The 23,717-nt window shown below is 40.1% G+C and overlaps 1 protein-coding gene across 1 annotated transcript in view; it reads left to right on the forward strand.

The window, feature by feature from the left end:
* The window catches only part of PCYT1A (phosphate cytidylyltransferase 1, choline, alpha), a 50,937-nt gene that overhangs the window by 18,137 nt on the left and 9,083 nt on the right, over positions 1–23,717 (forward strand). Inside the window, exons 2-3 of the mRNA XM_008567480.1 lie at positions 4,991–5,130; positions 19,297–19,396. Of these exons, the coding sequence (XP_008565702.1) occupies positions 5,014–5,130; positions 19,297–19,396 (217 nt within the window). The 5' untranslated portion in view covers positions 4,991–5,013. The remainder of the gene's footprint in view (positions 1–4,990; positions 5,131–19,296; positions 19,397–23,717) is intronic.

The raw sequence follows: 23,717 nt of genomic DNA on the forward strand, positions 1-23,717 counted from the left end.
TGTTCCCTGGACTTTGGACTTCCCAGCTTCAGAAACTGTAAGCAATAAATTTTGTTTTCTTACAAAGTACCTAGTTTCAGGTATTTTGTTATAAGCAACAGAAACAGATTAATACAGAAAATTGGTACCAGAGAAGTGGGGTGTTGCTTATAACAAATACTTGAAAATGTGGAAGCAGCTTTAGAACTGGGTGTTGAGGAGAAGCTGGAAGAATTTGGAGGAACAGACTAGGAAAAGCCTGGATACTGGTGAAAGTTTAGAAGACAAGAAAAGCAGGGAAGGTTTGGAATGTTTTAAAGACTGGTTAAGGGCCGGCCCGTGGCTCACTTGGGAGAGCGTGGTGCTGACAACACCAAGTCAGGGGTTCAGATCCCCTTCCTGATCATCTTTTTAAAAAAAAAAAAAGACTGGTTAGATGGTTGTGACCAGAATGCTTTATGGAAATATGGACTGTAAGGACCATAGTGAGGAAATCTCAGATGTAAATGAGAAAGGACTTATTGGAAACTGGGGCAAAGATCACCCTTGCTGTGAACTAGCAAGGAATTTGGCTGCATTCTGTTCATGCCCAAAAGTATTATGGAATGTGGAACTTAAAGATGCTGACCGAGGGTATTTGGCAGAAGAAATTTCTAACCAGCAAAACACTCAGGAAGCTGCGTGGCTACTTGCAACAGCCTACACTGAATTATGGCAGAAAAGGCATGACATAAAGCCAGAATGTATAATTGAAAGGGAACAGAACATAAAGATTTGGGAAATTTGCAGCCTGGCCGTGTCATGTGGTAGAGAAGCAGAGAGCATTTTCAGGAGAAAAATGCAATGGTACTGAGAAGATTAGTACCAAAAAAAAGAGATTATCAAGAGAAGGGGAAAAAGCCCTGAAGGCATTGCAGAAGCCTCTGGGAGTAACCCTTCTGTTACATGCCCAGAGGCCTAGGGAGACCGAATGGTCTCAGGGAACAGGCCCAAGGAGCCCTCCACAGGCTGCTCACTGCCAAGGGCCACCTTGGGATGCTGCTCCCTACACTAGCACCCTGGCTGCTATGGCTGCTCCACCCATGGCTAAATTGGCCTCAACTGTGTCTGGACCCACAGCTTTGGAAGCTGCAAACCAAAGCTGGTGGCGTCCACATGGTGGTGGGTCTGCAGGCTCACAGAACACCAGAGCTGTGGAGGCTTTGGAGCCTCCACCCTGATTTCAAAGGATGTAGGGAAAAGCCTGGGGCCCCAGGAAGAGCTGTGTCACTGGGGCAGATTCACCACATAGAGCCTTTGCCAGAACAATGCTGAGAAGAAATGTGGGGTCAGAGTTGCAGTAGAAAAACCCCACCAAGGCCATACCTAGTGGAGCCATGGGAGCAGGACTGCTGTCAAGACCCCAGAATTGTAGAGCTACAGTATGCAATGCCAACCTGGGAGAGCTAAAACATCACTGAAGACCAGGAAAGCCATAGAAGCGGAGCTGCCTGAGGCCTTGGGGACTCAACCTCCATACCAGTGTGCAGAGGATGTTGAACATGGAGTCAAGGTACATGACTTGTCAGCTTTGAGATTTAATGTCTGCCCAGCTGGGTTTCAGACTTGCTTCGGACCTGTTACCCTTTTCTTTTGGCCTCTTTCTCTCTTTTGGAATGGGAATGTGTACCCTATGCTTGTCTTGCCATTGTATCTTGGCAGTAGATAACTTATTTTGATTTCACAGATGGGACTTTGAAACTTTGGACTTTTGAGTTGAAACAAGTTAAGACTTTGGGGATGGAATGAATGTTTTTACCTGTGAGAAATACAGAAACTTTGGAGGCCAGGGGTGTCCCTTAAGTTTTATGTATTAGTGACTTGATCCCCACTGTGACTGTTAAGAGGGTGGGAAATCCTATTATGGTAATTGAAAAGTGGGACCTTGAAGTGATTAGATTCTGAGGACGATGCCTAGTAAATGGATTAAACGTGGTGGTCATAGGCCTGGTTCTGAGGGCACAAAAAGGAGAGTGCATGAGGAGCTATCTTTCTCTTTCTGCTCTGCCATTTTCTGCCACATGAGACCCCTGGATCACTGTTGCCACCACCAACGCCTTTACCAGATGTGTTCCCTGGACTTTGGATTTCCCAGCCTTAGAAACTGTAAGCAATAAGTTTTGTTTTCTTACTAAGTATTCCAGGTATTTTGTCATAAGCAACAGAAATGGACTAATATACATGCATTACATTTAGTTGTCATCTCCAATCTCTTTTAAACTGTTACGTTCTTTCAGCCTTTCATTGTTTTTCATGATTGACATTTTTTTGAAGAATACAGGCTTGTTATAGACTGTCCTTTAATTGTTTTGTTTCATATATTGATGCAGGTTACACATTTTTGGCAGGTAATGTTGTGTCCTCAGTGCCTCTCATCAGGAGGCATTATTGGTGATTTTGCTGAGAGATTTTTCTACTATCAAGGTAACTCTTTTCCCTTTGTAATTAATAAGTAATCTACGGGGAGATACTTCGAAACTATGTAAATATCCTGTTCCTCAGCAAATTTTTTCCAGTGGTTTTAGAGTCCTAAGGAGCATTTTTATATTATAAACATTATCAGGGTGGGGCTCTGTGTGTGGTTTTCCCACCTTGATTAAAGTTCCCTTAAGAAACTAGTTTGTGTGGCTGGGCCCGTTGCTCATTTGGGAGATGTAGTGCTGATAACACCAAGGCCACGGGTTCAGATCCCTATATAGGGATGGCTGCTTAGCTCACTTGGGAGAGCATGGTGCTGACAACACCAAGTCAAGGGTTAAGATCCCCTTACCACTTATCTTCTTAAAAAAAAAGAAAGAAAGAAACTAGTTTGTATTTTATTTTTTTAATTTTATTTTTAATTGAGAAATAATAATTGTATATATTTATCAGGTATAATGTGATGTTTTGATATATGTTTACATTATAGAATGATTAAATCAGGCTAATTAACATACTTATTTTTTGTGGTAAAAACATTTAAGGTCTATTCTTTTAGCAATTTTGAAATATACAATGCATTATTATTTATTATAGTCACCATTATGTGCAATAGATCACTAGAGCTTATTTCTCCTGTCTAAATGAAATTTTGTACCCTTTGATCAACAGCTCCCCTCTTCTAAGTCACCCCTCTCCCCCGCCTCTGGTAGCCACCATTCTACTCTCTACTTATATGACTTTTTTTTTTCTTTTTTAGATTTCACATAAAAGTGAGATCATGATTTGTCTTTCTGTGCCTGTCTTATTTCATTTAGCACAATGTCCTCGAGGTTCAGTTTGTGCATTACTTTAAAAATTATGTTAAAAAATTTTTATGTTGTAGTACCTTGTCAAAGTAAATATATTATTATTTTGGTGGCTGGCCAGTATGGGGATCTGAAGATGATATTACATATTCATATTAATGACATTCGGAAGATCATATGCTTGATATTACTGATTTGCCTGATGCCAAACTGCTGATTATATTTCTCACAGTGGATTCTGTCTTCCTACCCTGAGAAAAATTGAACAGATACTTACAGCAGAGTCCTGTGGTATGCAAATTAGAAACTGTCACTAATTAGACTGATTAGACATTCTTAGCAGGCCTCTCAGACCAGTGAGATGGGGGTACTGACCTCTGGATATTTTGAAGAATAATTAATAATAATTGTGAAGAAAAGCTCTAATCTCATCACTGGAAGAACTTAGTGTTAAATGTATAGTACTCTTCTTTCATTTTAATTTGCATTTGTGATGAAAGGTAGTTTTGGGATGGTGTTCATCTTTCACTTTGGACATTTTTTTTTGTCAGCTTAGTACTTAGCCATGACTCATGGGGTGTCACCTTCAGTCTCTAAGAATTAGGCCAGGTTTCTTGTAGATCTTGTCACATTGCCACTTGGAATTTAGCTGGAAGAAAGAAAGTAAGGCACAATTTCAGTTGTATAGATGGACATTTCATTCAGAAGGGCTTATTAGAGACAGTGAGGCAGAATAGAATGTTCTCATTCTGTCTGTCATTTGTTTTCTGCCTCTATTCTGAGGATTTTTCACTGTACCATATCTTAGGCAGAGATGACACTGATCATAGAGGTTTCCCTATCCCTAGTTTCTTGGTGGTGCCTAAAATTTCATCATCAAGAAATGAATTTATTTGTGCAGATTGTATTACCCAGGAAAAATGCAGATATCCCTGCAGGGGATTGGAGAGGTAGCACAAACCAACATCTAAACATGAAACATAAAATATTCAGAACTTTTCTGTGATTGCTAGTTGCTACAAGCTTTCTAGTAAATGAGCCAATAATAAATATAGTTTCCTTTGGGGGAAGGAGAAACCTCAGTGGGGTTTTAATAGCTGGTGACTCTGAACAAGCTTGAGGTGCTAAGACCCTGAAAGAGGAAAGGGAAACGAGTACTGAAAAACAAAGAGGAAGGACATTTAAAAGATACACTATTCTGTTCCACAGTTTTCATAGACCTAACCCTGATGGAGTAGTCTCTGAAGTCTATAGAGCATTTAGAGTTAAGAAGTCCATGCTTTGTTAAACCAGGACTTGGTGATAGCCGTCTTTTTAAAGAAGGCTCTTTCCTCTATCTGCACCAAAGTCATACCTTTCACATCGCCTTGCACCTATTATACCTCCAGGTGTACCAGAGATATGTAAGGGTTAGTGGTAAAGTCTATATAGCTATCATTCTCAGCCAGGTTATTCCAATCTTTTGCACGCAGTCACGATGTGAAATTAAGTTAGTGCTATATTTAGGTTGCATTGTTAGGGGGAATAACTTCCAAGGTCAGGCAATTAATTGTGGCCATTGTTCCACGAGAGGCATTTCAGTGTTTCTACTAGATCCTGTGTTTTGTGAAGCTTCATTGTTTTGCCATCTTGGTGACATGTGTGCTTATGGAATTGATGTTTTGCTGAGTGTGTTAGTGTCAACATCTCTGAAATACTGGTGGCAGACTTTTTTCCACCCCATTGAGAAAAGAATTCTTTTTCAGTTTCTATGACCAGTTAAAAGAAGATGGATGCACAGAGTTCAGCCAAAGTCAATGCAAGGAAGAGGAGGAAAGAGGCACCCGGACCCAATGGGGCAACAGAGGAAGATGGAATTCCTTCAAAAGTGCAATGCTGTGCAGTTGTAAGCATAGAAGGGATTTCTTTGTTGAACACTTAACCTAACGGGAGGGTAGAAACTGATATAACATTGATGATTTCAGTGTTACAAGTCTCCTTAAATAATGGAAACAATGAATAGCAGGTGTGAATCATGAGTATATTTTCAAAGTTGTTGGAAATCTTATGCTTTCTCACCAGATTATGACTCACAGCTCAGTTGTAGTTTTACATTGGAATTGGAAGAAGAATGTTAGGAAAATTTGGAGGTTGTTTATATATCAGGCTAAAGATCAAATTCAAACTACAGTCTGCTCACCATATCCACAGGTTCGGCATCCATGGATTTAACTAACTGAGGATCGAAAATATTCAGACCAAAAAAAAAGACAATAAAAAAAATACAAATTTAAAAATACATTATAACAATTATTTATACAGCATTTACATTGTATTAGGTATTATAAGTAATCTAACAATGATTTGAAGTATAGGGGAGGATGTATGTAGGTAATATGCAAATACTATGCCATTTTATATATGGGACTTGAGCATCAGTAGATTTGGGTATCCACGGGGGGTGCTGGAACCAATCCTCTGTGGATACCGAGGGACAACTGTAATAAAATAGAGAAATTGGGGCTCCAGGCAGTGATTTGATCTTGGTATCATCTTATGGTGTCTAGTGTTCTGTGTCTTACTGCTTTTTCTCTCTGTATCATTCCTTCACTCTGTTACTGGTTGTATTTTAGATGAGAACCTTTTTCCATTACTGCCTATCTTTATCTCTGGGACATTATCTCTGTACTTCCTAACTACTACCAAGCCTTAGATGAAAGATGCCATTCCAAACTGTCTATCCTGTCTCAGCTTGGTACCCTTCTTAAAGCTTCCCCTAAAAACATGATAAAGAACACCTATTCACAACTGAAGTTACCGTTGATACACAAGATTATTATGAAATCCATCTTTCAAAATCCCAGTGACCGAATTGTATGTTTCTGTGTTTTCTTTAAGTATATTGACCGTTTGTCATTAATCAAACTGCAGTTTCCACTGGTTAGTTCTGGAGCTTCCTAGGCCAAAGGGAAAAACATTTCTACTCTGAGACAATTAACAGTTGTTCCAAACCAATACTCTATCTTGAACAATAAAAGCAACTGGACTCTACAAATAGGAGGGGCAAGTATATTGTTTCCTATTGCTGTTGTAACAAATTACCACAACTTTAGTGGCTTAAAATAGCAAAAATATATTGTCTTACAGTTCTGGAGGTCAGAAATCTGAAATGGGTCTCAGAGGGCTAAAATTAAGGTGTTAGCAGGGCTGGAGGCTCTAGGGGATAACCCATTTCCTTGCTCTTCCAGCTTCTAGAGGCTGCCCACATTGCTTAACTCATGGTGCCAGTGATGGCATCACTCTGATCACTGCTTCTGTCATCACATCTCCTTCTCTGAGTCTGACTCTCTTATCTCTCCTTTTCACTTATAAGGACTCTTGTGATTAGACTCGGCACACCCAGATAAACCAGGATAATCTTCCTGTCTCAAAATCCTTAATTTAATCACATCTACAAAGACCCTTTTGCCATATAAGGTAACATTAGTCACAAGTTCCAGGGAATAGAATGTGGACTTCTTTAGGGATCGTTATTCTCTGTACCATAGCAAGTAAGCTCAAAAAATGATTTAGCAGTCAACAAAACAGGGCATTAATAATTTTTGAATGTTTCTTAGCTAATTCAGATTAAAGAGATGGTGGTGGGCACCAATTCAGCAATATCACCTGGAGTAGAGACAGATTATAACCAAATAGGTAAAACTGTTGGCCAATCACCATAGCTGGGAATAGAGCAAAGGAGGCCAGTCTTTTTAGTGGAATGAGTTCTGAGAAGACTTAAATTTCTTGGTCATTAGAATCTGAGGAATCTTAATGCTTTAAATTACTTTTCTTTATATATTCATGTAAGATCAGTTTAGTGACCTGCTACCTATTCCACATTCCTCCCTGGTACATACTGCCTATTTAGAATGGGCTAATAGTCAAAGGCTCAGTCACCCAACAGGCTGGACCAACCCTAGTAAGGAGTGTCTGCTAAATAAACTTATACATTATCTCCAGTGTATACCTGTACTTTCTCTGAATCCCCTTTGAACTTTGTAGCAAAAGCAAACAAGATTTTTTTAAATAACAGCTTTATTGAGATGTAATTGACATATAGTCCACCCATTTATACTGTACAACTCATTGGTTTTTATTATATCACAGAGTTGTGCAACCATTACCATAATCAACTTCAGAATGTATTTGTCCCCCCCCAAAAAAGCACTGTACTCATTAGCAATCACCCTCCATTTTCCCCCAACTTCCCCAGCCCCTGGAAACCACTAATCTACAGAATTTGTCTAATCTGGACATTAAATACAAATGGCATTATACAATATGTGATCTTTTGTGGCTGGCTTCTTTGAGCATTTTTCCAAGATTTATCCATGTTGTAGTATGTATCAGTACTTTATTTCTTTTTATTGCCAAGTAATATTCCATTATATATTGCATACCACATTTTATTTATTCATGCACCAATTGACATTTGGGTTCCAAGATTTATCCATGTTGTAGTATGTATCAGTACTTTATTTCTTTTTATTGCCAAGTAACATTCCATTATATATTGCATACCACATTTTATTTATTCATGCACCAATTGACATTTGGATTGAGTAAACAAGATTTTATTGCATACTTACAACATGCCAGCATGGCAGTAAGTGCGAGGGATGTGAAGATAAACAAGACCTTCCCTTTGAACGGTGCGAGCATAGTGAAGAGTTCCATAGCTCAGAGCTCTCTAGCTTTAAAAAAGTGTTTTCCTTGCAGGTGGGGAAAGGAACAGGAAGGACCACCATGTATTAGGTAGCTGGGTTTGTGGGTCAGGATGAAAAGCATAGAAGAGAGAAGAGAGTTAAGGAGGAAAAACTAAGGAATAACTTTATGGCTATTGTCTATAAGTATAAAGAATGTACTGATACAGATGTTTCTAAAGGTACAATCAAAAGGATCACAAAAATATTTACAAAAAGTAAGACATTTAGCCTGTCTGAGTATTTATCATATGTAAGAATGAGTCACAAGTACTTAAACTGTGGAGAAAGTTGGCCACAGTTCTGCTTATGGCTAAGTAGATCTCACAGTTGCATTTCATCCAACATATATTGAAAACCTCTATGTGCCAGTTGTTATGCATTAGAGATGCAAAGAAGAAGAGTGATCTTGCTTGTAAGAAGCTCACAGACAAATAAGGGAAAGAGACAGCAACAAATATCTGCGGCACAGTATGAAAAGTGCCACATAGAAGGTTAAAGTGCAATAGCTGTCTAGAGCAAGAGATTGACTTTGGCCAAGGGGTGGGGGCATTGGTTTTGGAAAAGCTCATCAAGAAGATTGCTTCTGAGCTGAACTTTGAAAAATAACTAGGAATTTGGGAATTGGACAAGAGATAGAGTACAAGATCAGTAGTGTGAAATAAATAGTATGTTTAGCAGACTTAAAGTAATATTGCTGGAGCTTAAAGTTCAGAATAAGGATCTGCAATAGATGAGGTAAGCAAGGGCCTGATCATGAAGGATCTTTTATGCTGTGCTAAGGAGTTTGAACTTTATCCTATAGGTAATGTGGTCAGATTTACAACTGAGGAAGATCATCCTGACTACTCTGGAAAGGATGGATTAAAACAGGGATAGATAGAAGCTAGAAAGACTAGTGAGATTGTTGTAATGATCCAGGTTGGAGATGATGAGGGCTTAAACTATGATAGTAGATACAGAGAGTATGAGATAAATTTTAAGTTTTTAAGAGATGAAATAGACAATTCTTGGAGATTATTGGGATGCAGACAATAAGAATTGTTAAGGATGACTCCTAAGCTTCAGTCTTAGGTAGATTGTGTACAAGGAGTGCTTCTCACTTAGAAAAGAAATACAGGAGGAAGACAGAGTTTAATTTAGTACAGGTTCAGTTTAGAAGGCCAATGAGACATCCAAATAGTAATTGGATAGATGCATTCATTGTTCACATTCATTGAAATGGCAATAGGAGTCAGAAAGAATTATTACTTTTTTTTTTTTCTTTCTTTTTTTAACAGATCCCCAGGGGGTGGAATCTTTCTGCTCTGTTCCTATCCCTTTTTTCTTGCACCACATGTTAGTCCTTTTGACTCTATAGACTTTCCCCGGGCATGACTGAAATAATTGGGATCCCAGGAGGATCTGTTACCATTTGTGTGGAATGTTTGGGTGAAAGGGAACTGTTTCTCTATGACATTCAGGAACTTTTTGCTGAAACGTGTTTAAGAATTCTCAGAGAGTAGAAAGAATACTGAAAGCGAATATCAAGTGCTAGTTTCATATTATTTGAGTTATTTCAATTTCCCTATTAGTATGGACGTCAGAATCTCTTCTCTTTCACTGGAATTTTGAGGAATAGTGAGTTTATGTGTGAACATAATCAGGAAAAAGTTGTAATGGAAGCAATATTGCATCCAGAGATAGTTCATAATTTGGGAGGGTTGATTGTCATCGTTATAATTTTTAGATTTATAGATTTCGAAACTTTATATAGGCACGTAGAAACTAACCTCTTAGATTAATATAATTTAGTTAATTTTGTTAACATGCTGAAACCTGTGTTCCATAGAAGAGGAAATGAGCTAACATTGCTGAAGATGAACTAAATTTGTTGAGTTCCTATTACATGTGAAACATTTTGTTAATTTCTTTGCAGATGCTGTTTTACTTAATCCTCATAGTAAACCTGTGGGGCAGGTATTATTATCTTCTATTTTGCAGAAGATGAAACAAAAGCTTTAGAAGCTTGCTGTGATTTCACACCTGTTAAGTGATAGAGCTGAGATATAGATCTGAGTTGTTCAAGTCCTAAACCCATGCCCTTTTATTTATACTTCACTACCAGATAGTCAAAAGACTTGAAAGCAATACTATAGGATTCCCTTGAGGTTAAAATTAAGGAGGTGTATTTTAGGAGAACATAGGTAAAATACTTAGCCCTACTTCTATAAACCTCAGCTTCTAGAGACACTGTTCTCTGAGAAGACAATAACAGGATGTTTTTAAAAATACTGGACAATCCTAGAAAGTTAAAGACTTTGCTGATCTATTATAGCTGCAGATCTTAGGTTTCATTCTTTATACTTAAGAGAAATTGATTCAGCATAAATCCTGGCCAGGAGGGACAGTTTCATTTGTCCTCTGCCTGGGAATGTACACAACATATGAGGAAGATTGAAGTAACAGACTTATGAAAGATAGGATACTTAATATGTATTTTCTAATTGAGATAAAATTCACATGACATAAAAGTCACAATTTTAACCATTTTAAAGTATATAAGTCAGTAGTTTATAGTATATTCATGATGTGCAACAATCATGATGATCTAATCACAGAACATTTCATCACCACAAAAAGAAATTCCCTGTACTTATTAGCAGTCACTCCCTGTTACCCCTCCCTCCACCCACCAGCAACCACTAATCTGTGTCTATGAATTTGCCTATTCTGAACATCTCATATAAATGGAATCATACACTATGTGGCCTTTGGGTCTGGCATCTTTTATTTAGCATAATGCTTTCAAGGTTCCTCCTGGTGGTAGAATGCATCAGTACTTTATTCTTTTTTATAGGTAAATATTATTCTCTTGTATGGATATACTATTTTGTTTATCCATTCAGTAGGGATATTGTTGGGTGTTGTATTTTGTCCAGTTTTTGGCTATTGTGAATAATGCTGCTATGAGCATTTTTCATGTACAAGTTCTTTTTTAAAAATATATATTTTCACTTCTTTTGGGTATATACTTAGTATTAATTTCTGGATCATATGATAATTCTATGTTTAATATTTTTAGGAACTGTTTTCCAAAGCTGTGCAGCATTTTACATTTGCAGTAGCAATGTATGAAGATTCTAATTTCTTCATATCCTTGCCAAGATACTTATTGCCTTTTTGCTTATAGCCATCCTAGTGGGTGTGAAGTGGTATCTCATTGCGGTTTTGATTTCCATTTCCCTCATGACTAATGTTGTTGAGTATTCTTTCATATACTTGCTGGCCATTTGTATATCTTCTTTGGAGAAATGTCTAGATCCCTTTGCTTCTTTAATTATTCACTTCCCTCTTCTACCTCCCTTCCATTCACCAGGGCCTAACCCTAGATCTTTTGCAGCTTCTGTTAATTCTTTATTTCTCTTCCTGGACCCATTAACTTGGTCTTCTAAAGATTAAAGTTTCTAGCTTGGTCTGGGTTGAATATAGTACTCAATAGGCCCATGAGTCATTTGCTTATGCTCTAATACATTTCCTACAACAGCTATTTCAAATATTTTCTATTTTCCTCAAGCTTTCAGTTTTATTCTGACCTCCCTGTTCTTTACAGGTAACTTTACTTCCTACTTTTACTATACTGAGAAAAATGAGGTTATCAGACATAAATTTTTACATCTTCCCTCCTTTTCATCCGATGTTGCCCTTTTATTACCTTTCCTTTCTTCTGCTTTTAGAAAAATATAACCCTTCTTATTTCTAGGGCTAGCACCTTTCCCTGTTCTCCTTGAGGCCATTCCCTTCTAGTCTTCTAGACTCTTGCTTTCTAAATTATCTGTTTTTTCCTTCTTCATTATTTTGAATCACTTTGGCATCTTTTCTTCTCTCTTGGACAGATACAGATCTCCTCAATTTTTTTTTTTCTTTTTCGGAGGCTGGCAGGCATGGCATCAAACCCTGGACCTTGGTGTTATGGGCACAACACCCTAGCCAATTGAGTTAACTGACCAACCCAGATATCCCAACTTTAAAAAAAAGTACTCCTTGATTCTTCTGTCCCCTGCAGGTATCTTTCTGTCTTTCTCATTTCCTTTATGGGCACATATCTCTGATGAGGGATTATAACTAATCTATTTCCTTGTCTTCTGGGTTTTTTTTTTTTTTTTTTTTTTTTTGTCTTTTTCCGTGTCCTGCAACGGATCGCAACCCTCAGTGTCGCCCCCGTACCGGACCGGGACCGGCAACGGGATCGCAGCCCTCGGTGTTGCTCCCGCGCCTCGCTCAGCCAGTGAGTGGGAACCGGTCTGTATGTGGGATCTGAACCCTAGGCGGGAGCGCCGCCGCGCTTCCAAAGCGGCGCACTATAGCAGTGCGCCACCGGGCCGGCCCAGTCTTCTGGTTTTTTTTTAAAGGAACTGGTGTTCTAACTTTCACTAATATATTCTACAAGATCACTAATAGTTATTTGAATCTCTGAATTCAAAGACTTTCACAGTTCTTAATTTCTTTAATCTCCTTGGAACATTTAACAATTACCATAAGTCCCTTCTTTGAAATTATTCCTTGATCTCTGTGACACACCTTTATCTGTTCTTCTTAAGCTTCTCTGATGTCTTCTAGCTCCTCTAACCCTCTAATATGAACTGTCAGAATTTTTTCCTCAACCATTAGTTTTTTATATATTTTCTCTTACAGGTTTTATTTTATTTTATCATCTTTACCATCTGTCTTTATGTGTATAATGTCAACAACTGTCTTTTTTTTTTTTTGGTGTCTGACTGGTATAGGAACTGAACCCTTGACTTGGGTGTTATAACACCATGCTCTAACCAACTGAGCTAACTGGCCAGCCCAACACCTGTCTTTTTAACATTTCTTTGATGTTCTGATATTATTTCAAACTCAGGATAAAATTTTTTCTTTAAAACATTTTTCCCCCAGCTTTATTAAGGTATAATTGACAAATAACATTGTATATATTTACAGTGCACGACATGATTTTTTTTAAAAAATAATTTATTTTATTTATTGAATCAAAATCGATTACATATATTTTGGGAGTTGAACATTGAGATATGTTGATTAAATCAATACTACTAGCATGTATATTGTTACAAATCGTAATTATTCTTTATGCCCCTTGTCCAATCTCTCCCCTTCCCCCTCTAATTGCCCTAGATTTCTTCTCTCCTTCTGAAAGAATAATGGTTACTCTGTTAACTTGTTGCCTAGATGATCTGTCCAATGCTGAGAGATGTGATCAGGTCCCCCAATATTATCATAGAGCAGATGCTTCTTCTGTCACTCTGAAATGGGTTTTGTGAAAAGAGACATCCTCTTCTTTTCATTGTCTCTGCTGGTGACTCTTCTTGTGTGAATGCACTCCAGTGGTTGGTGGACCATCTGCATGGTGGCTGTGGCGTCTAGCCGCTTTTGCAGCAGACATGGATATTGTGGTGGCTGTGGTGGGCCACCCACGTGGAAGTGCTGTTTTTGGCATGTTCCTTGGCACTGGCGGTATGCCTGGTTGTGGGGTGTGTTTGATCCCCTTCTCCATGTCTCTGGGCAGAACCCAAGGCTCTGGCGCCATGTGCCTGGTTGTGGGAGAGGGGTCCAGTCCCCTTCTCCACGTCCCGGGTCCCTGGGTGGGCCCTGAGGTACAGGCGCAGTGTGCCTGGTTGTGGGAGGGTGGTCTGGTCCCCTTCTCCATGCCCTGGGTCCCTGGGTCCCTGGGTGGGGCCCAAGGTGCTGGCTCAGTGTGCCTGGTTATGGGAGGGTGGTCCAGTCCCCTTCTCCATGCCTCAGGTCCCTGGGCGGGCCCTGAAGCACTGGTGTGGTGTGCCTGGTTGTGGGAGAGAGGTCCTTCTCCTTGCCATGGTTCCCTGGGTGGGCTCCGAGTTGCTGGCATGTTGTGCCTCGTTGTGGGAGAGAGTTCCAGTCCCCAACTCCATACCTTGGGTCCCTGGGTGGGCCCCAAGGTGCTGGCGTGGTGTGCCTGGTTGTGGGAGGGTGGTCTGGTCCCCTTCTCCATGCCCCGGGACCATGGGTGGGCCCCAAGATGCTGGCTTGGTGTGCCTGGTTGTGGGAGAGGGGTCCAGTTCCCTTATCCATGCTCCCGGTCCCTGGGTGGGCTCCAAGGTGCTGGCATGTTGTGCCTGGTTGTGGGAGGGAGGTCCAGTCCCCCTCACCATGCCCCAGGTCCCTAGGTGGGTTCTGAGATGCTGGCATGTTGTGCCTGATTATGGGAGGGTGGTCTGGTCCCCGACTCCATAGCCTGGGTTCCTGAGTGGGCCCCAAGGCGCTGGCTCAGTGTACCTGGTTGTGGGAGGGTGGTCCGGTCCCCTTCTCCATGCCCTGGGTTCCTGGGTGAGACCCACGGTGCTGGCTTGGTGTTCCTGGTTGTGGGAGAGAGGTCCAGTCCCCTTCTCCATGCCTCAGGTCCCCAGGTGGGCCCTGAAGCGCTGGCTCTGTGTGCCTGGTTGTGGGAAAGAGGTCTGTTTCCTTTCTCCTTGCCTCGGGTCCTGGTAGGCCCCAAGGTGCTGGCATGGTGTGCCTGGTTGTGGGAGGGTGGTCCGGTCCCCTTCTCCATGCCCTGGGATTGTGGGTGGGCCCTGCGGTGCTGGCTTGGTGTGCCTGGTTGTGGGAGAGAGGTCCAGTCCCCTACTCCATGCCTCAGGTCCCTGTGTGGTCCCTGAAGCACTGGCACAGTGTGCCTCATTGTGGGAGAGAGGACCGTTCCCCTTCTCCTTGCCCCGATTCCCTGGGTGGGCTCTGAGTTGCTGGTATGTTGTGTCTGGTTGTGGGAGAGAGATCCAGTCCCCAACTCCATACCCCGGGTCCCTGGGTGGGCCCAAGGCACTGGTTCAATGTGCCTGATTGTGAGAGAGAGGTCTGGTTCCCTTCTCCATGTCCTGGGTCCCTGGGCGGACCCCAAGGTGCTGGTGTTGTGTGCCTGGTTGTGGGAGAGAGGTCCAGTCCCCAACTCCATACTCCGGGTCCCTGGGTGGGCCCAAGGCGCTGGTTCAATGTGCCTGATTGTGGGAGAGAGGTCCGGTCCCCTTCTCCATGTCCTGTGCCCCTGTCCAAGGTGCTGGCGTTGTGTGCCTGGTTGTGGGAGAGAGGTCCAGTCCCTTTCTCCATGCCTCAGGTCCCTGGGTGGGCCCTGAAGCGCTGGCTCAGTGTGCCTGGTTGTGGGAGAGAGGTCGGTTCCCCTTCTCCTTGCCTCAGGTTCCCGGCCAGGCCCCAAGGTGCTGGTGTGGTGTGCCTGGTTGTGGGAGGGGGGGTCCAGTCCCCTTCTCCATGTTTCAGGTCCCCAGGCTGGCCCTGAGGTCAAGTGGGAGTGGGGTCTGGGCCCCAGATCCAAGCCTGCAGTTCCCAGGCAGGCCCCAAGGTGATGGTGGTGTGCCTGGCCCGGAACTAATTTTTTGTCCTTTGCTTTTAACACGGGGGAACTTCCTGTGGTTGAGCTGTGTGGTTGTTTAAATTGCTACTTTGCTGCTGTTTCCCTAGGGAAGGCTTTTTGTGCAGCTCAGGGTTTAATGGTTGATCTTACTGGTACTTCCAGCTCTCCAGAGACCCGGCGGATCTGTGTTCTGTAGAATCTCTGATCTGGGCCTGAGTTTTTTTCATCAAACTGCACCCCATACAATTCTGCATTCCCGACCAGTCTCCTCTGAGTGGTCCTGTGCTGATTGGGGGGCAGATCCGCTGCCCTTGCTGTGCCCCAGTGTTCGCCTGGTGGGCCTGTCTCCCTCACCGCCCGTGCTGCAAACACTTCCCATGGGACAGGCCCTGCAATGACTCACCGGCCTCTGAATGGCTCCCTTTTTTCAGTTGTTCTGGCTCCTCGCTCCTGTGTGGGTCCACGGGAACCCTATTAGTGGTTTTGCTGTCCTGGGGCCACCAAGGCCCTCTTCTCCCCTGCCGCCTCCAAGTAACTCCATCTGAAGGGCACAGCTGCGGCTTCTGCCAGCTCCTGCTCCATGTGCGCATCAGCTCGAACCTTAAAGCAGCTGCGGCCCGAAATGCTCAGAGCAGCTTTTTCTTTCTCTTATCATAGTTTCTCCTGCCTTCATGAACTCCATAGATCTCTCCTCCTTTTCCACTGAGCTCCAGCGGTCCCAGCTTGGCTGATGTTACATTTTTATCGCTGTAAATTGGTTGATTTGTGGGAGAGAGTGACGCTGTGGACCATCTATTCTGCCATCTTGATTGGATCTCCCAAACTCAGGATAAATTTGTTATCCAGGAATTAACTCCTTTGTTTTTTAAACTTCTCAGTTCCTTCTAATGGTACCATAATTGTATTTTCCTTAGATAAGAACTCAGGTATTGTGAACTCCTCTCTTTCTCAAGTGACAACATGTTTTTCTTTTTACCATGTCCTAACTATTCTTCCTTCACACAATCTTTTATCTGTCACCCTTTCTACTCTTGCTTCAACATTAATGGAAAAATCCATAAGTCCATTTACTTTTCTCTATGAACTGATCTCTTTCTAAGAATGCATACTAACCACTGATGTCCTAGTAAACTGGCTCACTGAAGGAAGAAAACAATTCTGATATGTAGCATTTGCTGATTTCTGTAGCTTATTTCAAGCTACCAGTGGTTTAATAACCAGCCCACAAAATTCCTGTATCTTTAACAACCAGCTCTGGCACATCATTGACATTAACTTTCATAAAGACAGTAGCACTGGTCTTTTATCCACATCTATGATTGTTTATAAGTATTATTTAAAAATTTTGTTTCATATATATATATATAATATAAGAGCTTTATTGAGATATAATTCATATATCCATTTAAAGTGTATATAATTCAATGGTTTTTAGTATATTCACAGAGTTTCACAACCATCATCACAATCCATTTTAGAACATTTCCATCACTCCAAAGAGAAACCCCATACCCCATTAGCAGTCACTCCCTATTTCCCCAAATCCTCCCAGCCCAAGATAGCCACTAACATATTTTCTGTCTATTTATTTGTCTATTTTGGACATTGCACATAAATTGAATAATACAATATGTGGTTTTTTGTGGCTAGCTTATTTTACTTAGCATAATGTTTTCAAGGTTCATCCATGTTGTTGTATGTATTGGTACTTCATTCCTTTTTATTGCTGAATATATTTTATTTCTTTATAACTTAATACAGTAAAGCACACAAACCTTAGGTACATTCCAATAAATGCTTACATATGTGTATATCAATGTAATCACCAGTACCCCTAGAAGACTTCCTCATGCCTCTTGCTAGTTGATATCTTCTTTCCCCAGATTTCTTCTTTGTCTTCTAGTTTCTATTCACCATAGATTGGTTTCCTGTTTTTGACCTTCATATAGATGGAATCATAGAATATGTATTACTTTATGAATAAGTGATTACTTTTAGAAATACAAATTATTGTTGAGTATCTGTGTACTAACTTTTAGAGGATAAACTGTATTCTCTAATTTAATATGTAGAGAAATCTCTGCTAACTTCAAAAAATTGCACATTAGGGTCCTTGGTCTATTGTTCTATCTTTTTAAAAGTGTTCCAAAGAAGGTAACACACATACACACACATCTTCTAACGATGAGTGTTTTAATTATATCTTTAATATGCCTTAAGCTAAACTTATTTAAGTGATTTTTAAAATAAATGTTTTAACGTTAAAATACAATTTAAAAAATCTATCCTGGGCTGGCCAGTTAGCTCAGTTTGTTAGCACATGGCCTTGTAATACCAAGGTCAAGGATTCAGTTCCCCTTGCAGGCTGGTCAGTACAGGGATCGAACCTTGGACCTTGGTGTTATCAGCACCATTGTCTAACCAACTGAGCTAACTAGCCAGGCTTTCCCAACCCATTTTATGAGACAGATATCAAAGCCAGATGAAAACATAATAAGAAAACCACAGTTCAAAATCTCTCACAAACTTAGATGCAAAAATCCTTAACAATATATTATCAGGTTGAATCCAGGAGCATACTAAAATGTTTATACAACATGACCAACAGGGGTTTTGCTTAGGAATGCAGGGTTAATTTTACATCCTAAAATCAATTAATAGAATACACTATAATTAATAAAATTAAGGAAAAAGCAAAATATGATAGTTTCAATAGAAGCAGAAAAAGTATTTGACAAAATTCAACACCCGCTTATTATAAAAACTTTCAATGAACTGCAGAAAGAAGGGAGATTCTTCAACCTGATAAAGGGCATCTACAGAAAACATACAGTTAACATCATACTTCATGGTGAAACACTGCATCTTCCCCCACTAATTCCTTGGGAACAAGGCAAGGATATCTGTCCTTGCCACTTCAATTTGGTGTTGTACTAGAAGTTCCTAACCAATGTAATAGAGGTAATAAAAGGAAATAAAAGAGATCCAGATTGGAGAGGAATAAGTAAAACTGTCTTTATTCAGAGATGATATGATCTCATATGTAGAAAATCCTAAGGACATCCTAGCAACAACAACAACAACAACTACTAGAACTAATAATTGCATTTAGCAAAGTCACAGGATATAAGATCAGTATACAGAAATCAATTGCAATTACACACACACACACACCACACACACACACACACACACACACACACACAAATCAATTGCACTTCTATATACCAGCAAGGAATAATCCAAAAATAATATTAAGAAAACAGTTTAACTCACAATAGCATCAAATGGAGTAAAATACTTGGGAATAAATTTAACAAAAACTCTTAAGTGAAGCCACGTATAGAGAAATGATTATACCTGCATTCTTATTTCAGCTTTGCCTCTGAGTAACTGCATACAATACATACAACTTCTCTGAACCTCATTTTCCTCATCTTTAAATTGAGGATGCTAACTATAGTAAAACTTGCCTCACAGGGCTGTTAGGCACATTAGAAAATATTTATAGTGTAAAGCATTACACAGTGATAATTATACTTAATAAAAGAGCTGTTTACCTTCCTAGTCGCCTAGTTTAAGTGGCATGAAAATGCACTTGTGAACCTTGGCGATTTTGTTACATGGTATGGGGTTGGCTGTTCTGCCATGCTGCATTCTGGACCCAGTTCATTGGAACTGCACTTAGATTCCCAGCCGGATTGCTCAGTCTTACTCTGAAATTACCAAGAAGACATTTAGTTTTCATGCCATGATTTACCCATTTTGTAAAAGGTTGCAACTTTCACTTGTCACTTTGGGATGTTTTTCTTTTTCATGTTATAAAGTTTTTGGAGGAATTTTAGTCGCAGCATATTGAATTGTTCTTTAAAGCTGCCATTTTTTCAGTATTTTAATATGTACCATTGAATGTTACTTTCTTTTTCTTCACTTTCCTCTCCTTAAGGGCTTACGGCAGCCAGCTCCTTTTTCTGATGAAATTGAAGTTGATTTTAGTAAGCCATATGTCAGGGTAACTCTGGAAGAAGCCAGCAAGGGAACTCCTTGTAAGTAAATACCTACTTAATTATTTTGTTGTTTTACTATTGCTTTTAGCATTCCACTGTATTTATCAAATACATACCAACTCTGTATGTACATCCCTCAGTACTTATAAAGGCAGGTGGGGAGGAGGAGTTCCTCCCACCTACCTCGATGTTCTATTTGGGAAGGTAACTCCATTCTATAAAATTTCATATTTTTTGGGCCGGCCCGGTGGCACACTGTGCTAGTGCGCCGCTTGGGAAGCGCGGCAGCGCTCCCGCTGAGGGTTCGGATCCCACATACAGACCGGTTCCCGCTCACTGGCTGAGCGAGGCGCGGGGGCGACACCGAGGGTTGCGATCCCGTTGCCGGTCCCAGTCCGGTACGGGGGCGACACTGAGGGTTGCGATCCGTTGCCGGACACGGAAAAAGACAAAAAAAAATAAATAAAAATAAAATTTCATATTTTTCTTGGGCCGGCCCGGTGGCGCACTGCTACAGTGCGCCGCTTGGGAGTGCGGTGGCGCTCCCGCCAAGGGTTCAGATCCCACATACAGACCGGTTCCCGCTCACTGGCTGAGCGAGGGGAGGGAGCAACGCCGAGGGTTGTGATCCCGTTGCCGGTCCCGGTCCGGTATGGGCGCGACACTGACGGTTGCGATCCGTTGCCGGACACAAAAAAAGAGACAAAAAGGAAAAAAAAAAATTTCATATTTTTCTCATTATTATATACTTGTTTCCCAGGCTGTTGTCATAGCTATGAAGTATAGTGGTACTACTTTCTTCCTGGGCTAATGTCAAAGATATGAACTATAGTGGAGCAGAGACAGGAAGATATTAGCCTGAGCTGGGTTATGATCTTATCTAGTTTTCCAAATAATATGTCAGGCTATCATATTTTTTATAGATTTTCCCCCACAATCTTCCCACATTCTATCAGTCAGCAATGATGCTGCAGATTGATAGAGGACAAAAATACCACAAGTTGGGAGATGCTCATCACTTAATTTTATCTTTACTGTTGTTTTAATTTTTCAGGTTTTTTGTAAAGACTTTATTTTTAAAGCACATGCTCTTTATTTGTATGCTGACTTTACATCATTGATTAGCAGTTTTTGACCACATGAATTATCTAATATGTATTCTGGATACTCTTCCTGTTTGGTGTAGTTGGTTTTAGGGCTCACCATAAGTAGAAACTTCCATGAGCATTTGTTATGAATACAAAGTGTTACAGGCAACTGTTCTTACTTCTCTGTAAATTCTTCAGTTTTCCGTTTTTTTCAATCCTTTTTCACTTCTGATTACTATGGTAAGTGTTCTCTCTACTCTGTCAATGTAGGGCTAGACTTAGACCCAGGCAAACACCATGGTATAAGAGGCAGTTATAGCCACAAATCCATACATTTCTAGTATATACAATATATTTGTAGTTACTTCTGAATTGTGTTAGTATGTTTACTCTCTGTTATAACTGAGGAGTAGTGAAATATGAATAGAAATGATTTTGGATGGTGTCAGGCCAAGGATCTCAATACACCTTGCCTGTATCTTAGCTATGTGGATTATGGTTTTGGGGTCCTCAAAAAAAAAAAAAAAAAAAAGACTAATTCCAGAGAATGATTTCCTTTTGGGAAAATGTTCAGATATAACTCATGTTGATCACAACTGTTCTGATTCATGATGTGATTTTTGAGTTTGGCTCCCCTTATTTGAATAATAGGCTAATGGTGGCAGCATAAAATGACAACAAGGAAAATCAGAGTCTGTATGTAACAGTGTGTAATGCTGGCAGGTCAAATTTCAAAATGCCAACAGAAAGTTCAGGCTTCACATTCAGATGTGATAGTAAAGCTTGATGAAGGCAAGAACTTTTTATGTACTCTCACACATTCAGAATTCATTACCTCACTCAGATCTGATCACATTGGTTACATTACCCAGCTTGTTGCTAATTTATCCACATACCATTTGCGATACCTGAAAGTTGAAAATATGTGTACTGTTCCCAAGTTTTGAAGCTTATAATTAATAAGCACTGACTAATAAATCTAATGTTTAAAAATTTTAGAATAAAACTTTATAAGTAAGTCATTTTTGAGATTATCTATTTTATAGTTCCTTCATTATATACATGAGGAAATTAAGATCCATAGAAACTAAAAAGTGAAGGCTCCGCTACAGTAAAACAGATAATTAGTGATAGAATTAGAGCTAAAACCTAGGTTTCTCTATCTTTGTGTTCTTTTCACTCTGGAGTGGTGTTACTCTTTGTAGATATTAATTATAAACAGTAGAAGGCCATAAGCAAAATGATTGCATTTTAGGTGGAACAAACAGTCACAAATTAGCCTATAAAGCTGGCCAGTCTAATTTGATTTCTGGGTTTTCTCTTACATTTCATTCTGTCTGTTCTGTTAAGTAGCTGACTGTATTCATGCCGGTGCAGGACAAGGAATAAACCAATAAGGAATCTGTACTTGCCATAGTTAGTGAATTTTAAACCAATAACTGGTACAAGAGGCACCCCCCACCACCCAGTTTTCTTTCACTAGGTTGGTTAAAGAAGTTCAGGAGGGGAGTTTGTAAAATCTAAAAGAAAATTCTCTATCCAGAGAAAGAACAAATATGACTTGAGAGATGAGATCAGCTCTGGGAATCTTTTGGAAGATAGAAAAAAAAAATCAGCAATATGTTTCACTCAGAGAAAGGAAGAAAAAGGGAGAGTCTGAAGGGCAATGGAAATCTATTAGGGACAAAATCGTTTCAGTATTAGATATTTAGGAGCATTTATCAAAAGGGGCAATAAATTGAAACCCAGGTTTGTTCTGCCTAAAGAAGGACATCTTGTTACTGAGCCAGTAGTAGTGCAACCATATAATTTATAATCCAAATTAGGACAATTTTTAGAGTGAAAGGGGCTTGCACTTAATAATATGCTGAGACAACAGATGTAAACCAGGGGGTGTGATTTTCCGGGCCAATAGCCAATTGGTAAAAGAATGGCTAATGCTTGCTTTCTCCTTGGACTAGTTCAACAGTGGCCCCTTCTGGCCATTTGGTTAATATACCTGCCTGAGTTTGCCAAAGACTTGGGGTTAAGTCATATGGAATTGAGATGTTGGGAGACTGAGGAAACACTGAGAAGGCGGAAGGTACATCTGAGAAAGGGTTTAGTGATGCACTTGGCCTAATATGGGATGATTACCTGCGCTGGCAAACAGCCACTTGAACAACAGCATTCTATGCTATTGCCACCATAATACCAGGCAATGTGTTTCCTGAGATAAATCTCCTTGGTCTTGCTTTGCCCTTGCTGTACACTAATAGCAAAGAAACAACAACAAAATATTCTTAATTTTTATATTCTATCCTTCGTCTTTTAGGATAAAATAAAGATCATAACTCCTCTGGACTTGTTTAGGAAAAATGGAAGTAAGTTAGTTACTTCATGGTCATGATTTCTAGGATATAGAAGAGGGATTATACTGCTCAGATTTTGTTTTATTTTGCTTTGTCTTACTGATGAGAAAACTGAGGCTTAAAGAGGTTGAGGTCACGAAGGAAGCTGGTTGACAAGCTTGAGCTATAACCTGGCTGACTCTAAAATCTATCATATTATTTCTCAGTTTTTCATAGTATTGGTGTATTTATTTTATTTTAAAATTTTGAGCTGGCCAGTTGCCTCAGTTGGTTAGAACACCAAGGTCAAGGGTTTGGAGCCTCGTACTGGCCAGCTGCCAAAACTAAATAAAATTTTATTTCCCGTATTATAAAATCAATATGTTCCCATGGTTTAACATCCATAAAGTACAAAAAGGGCATAAAGTAATATATCTTCTTCTGAACACCTATCTCATAGCCACCCTGTATCCCTTTTACAGGCAACCAGTATAACCAGTTTCTTGTGGCTAAGTAGTTTATATATCCTCCCACCTTTTAGTGGGTATATTATTGTATATTCAGTCTTCCATTGAAATTTAAGTTGTTCCCAGGCTTTTTCTATTACAAACAATGCCACAATGAGTAGCACATATTCATAACTGTGAGATAAATTCCTAGAATTGGAATGCTGGGCTGAAGTGAGTATAATCATTTGTCATTTGTCTTTTGATAGAGATTACCTAATTGCTCTTCTTAAAAGTTACTAATACTCCTATCAGCAATGTGTGATTTCTTGGTTTAAAAGCTACTTCTTTGTATATAAAGCTATTTGAAAAGAAAAGTCCATAAACCTCCTGAGAAACAATTTCCTCCTCCTTGATTCACTGCCCTTATGACAGGAAGGAGATATCTTATCCCCACCCTCAGTGTGGTATATCTGATGAGGCTCTGGCTCTTCAT

This window comes from Galeopterus variegatus, unplaced genomic scaffold (genome assembly GCF_000696425.1).
Source record: "Galeopterus variegatus unplaced genomic scaffold, G_variegatus-3.0.2 Scaffold322, whole genome shotgun sequence".
Lineage (NCBI taxonomy): Eukaryota > Metazoa > Chordata > Mammalia > Dermoptera > Cynocephalidae > Galeopterus > Galeopterus variegatus.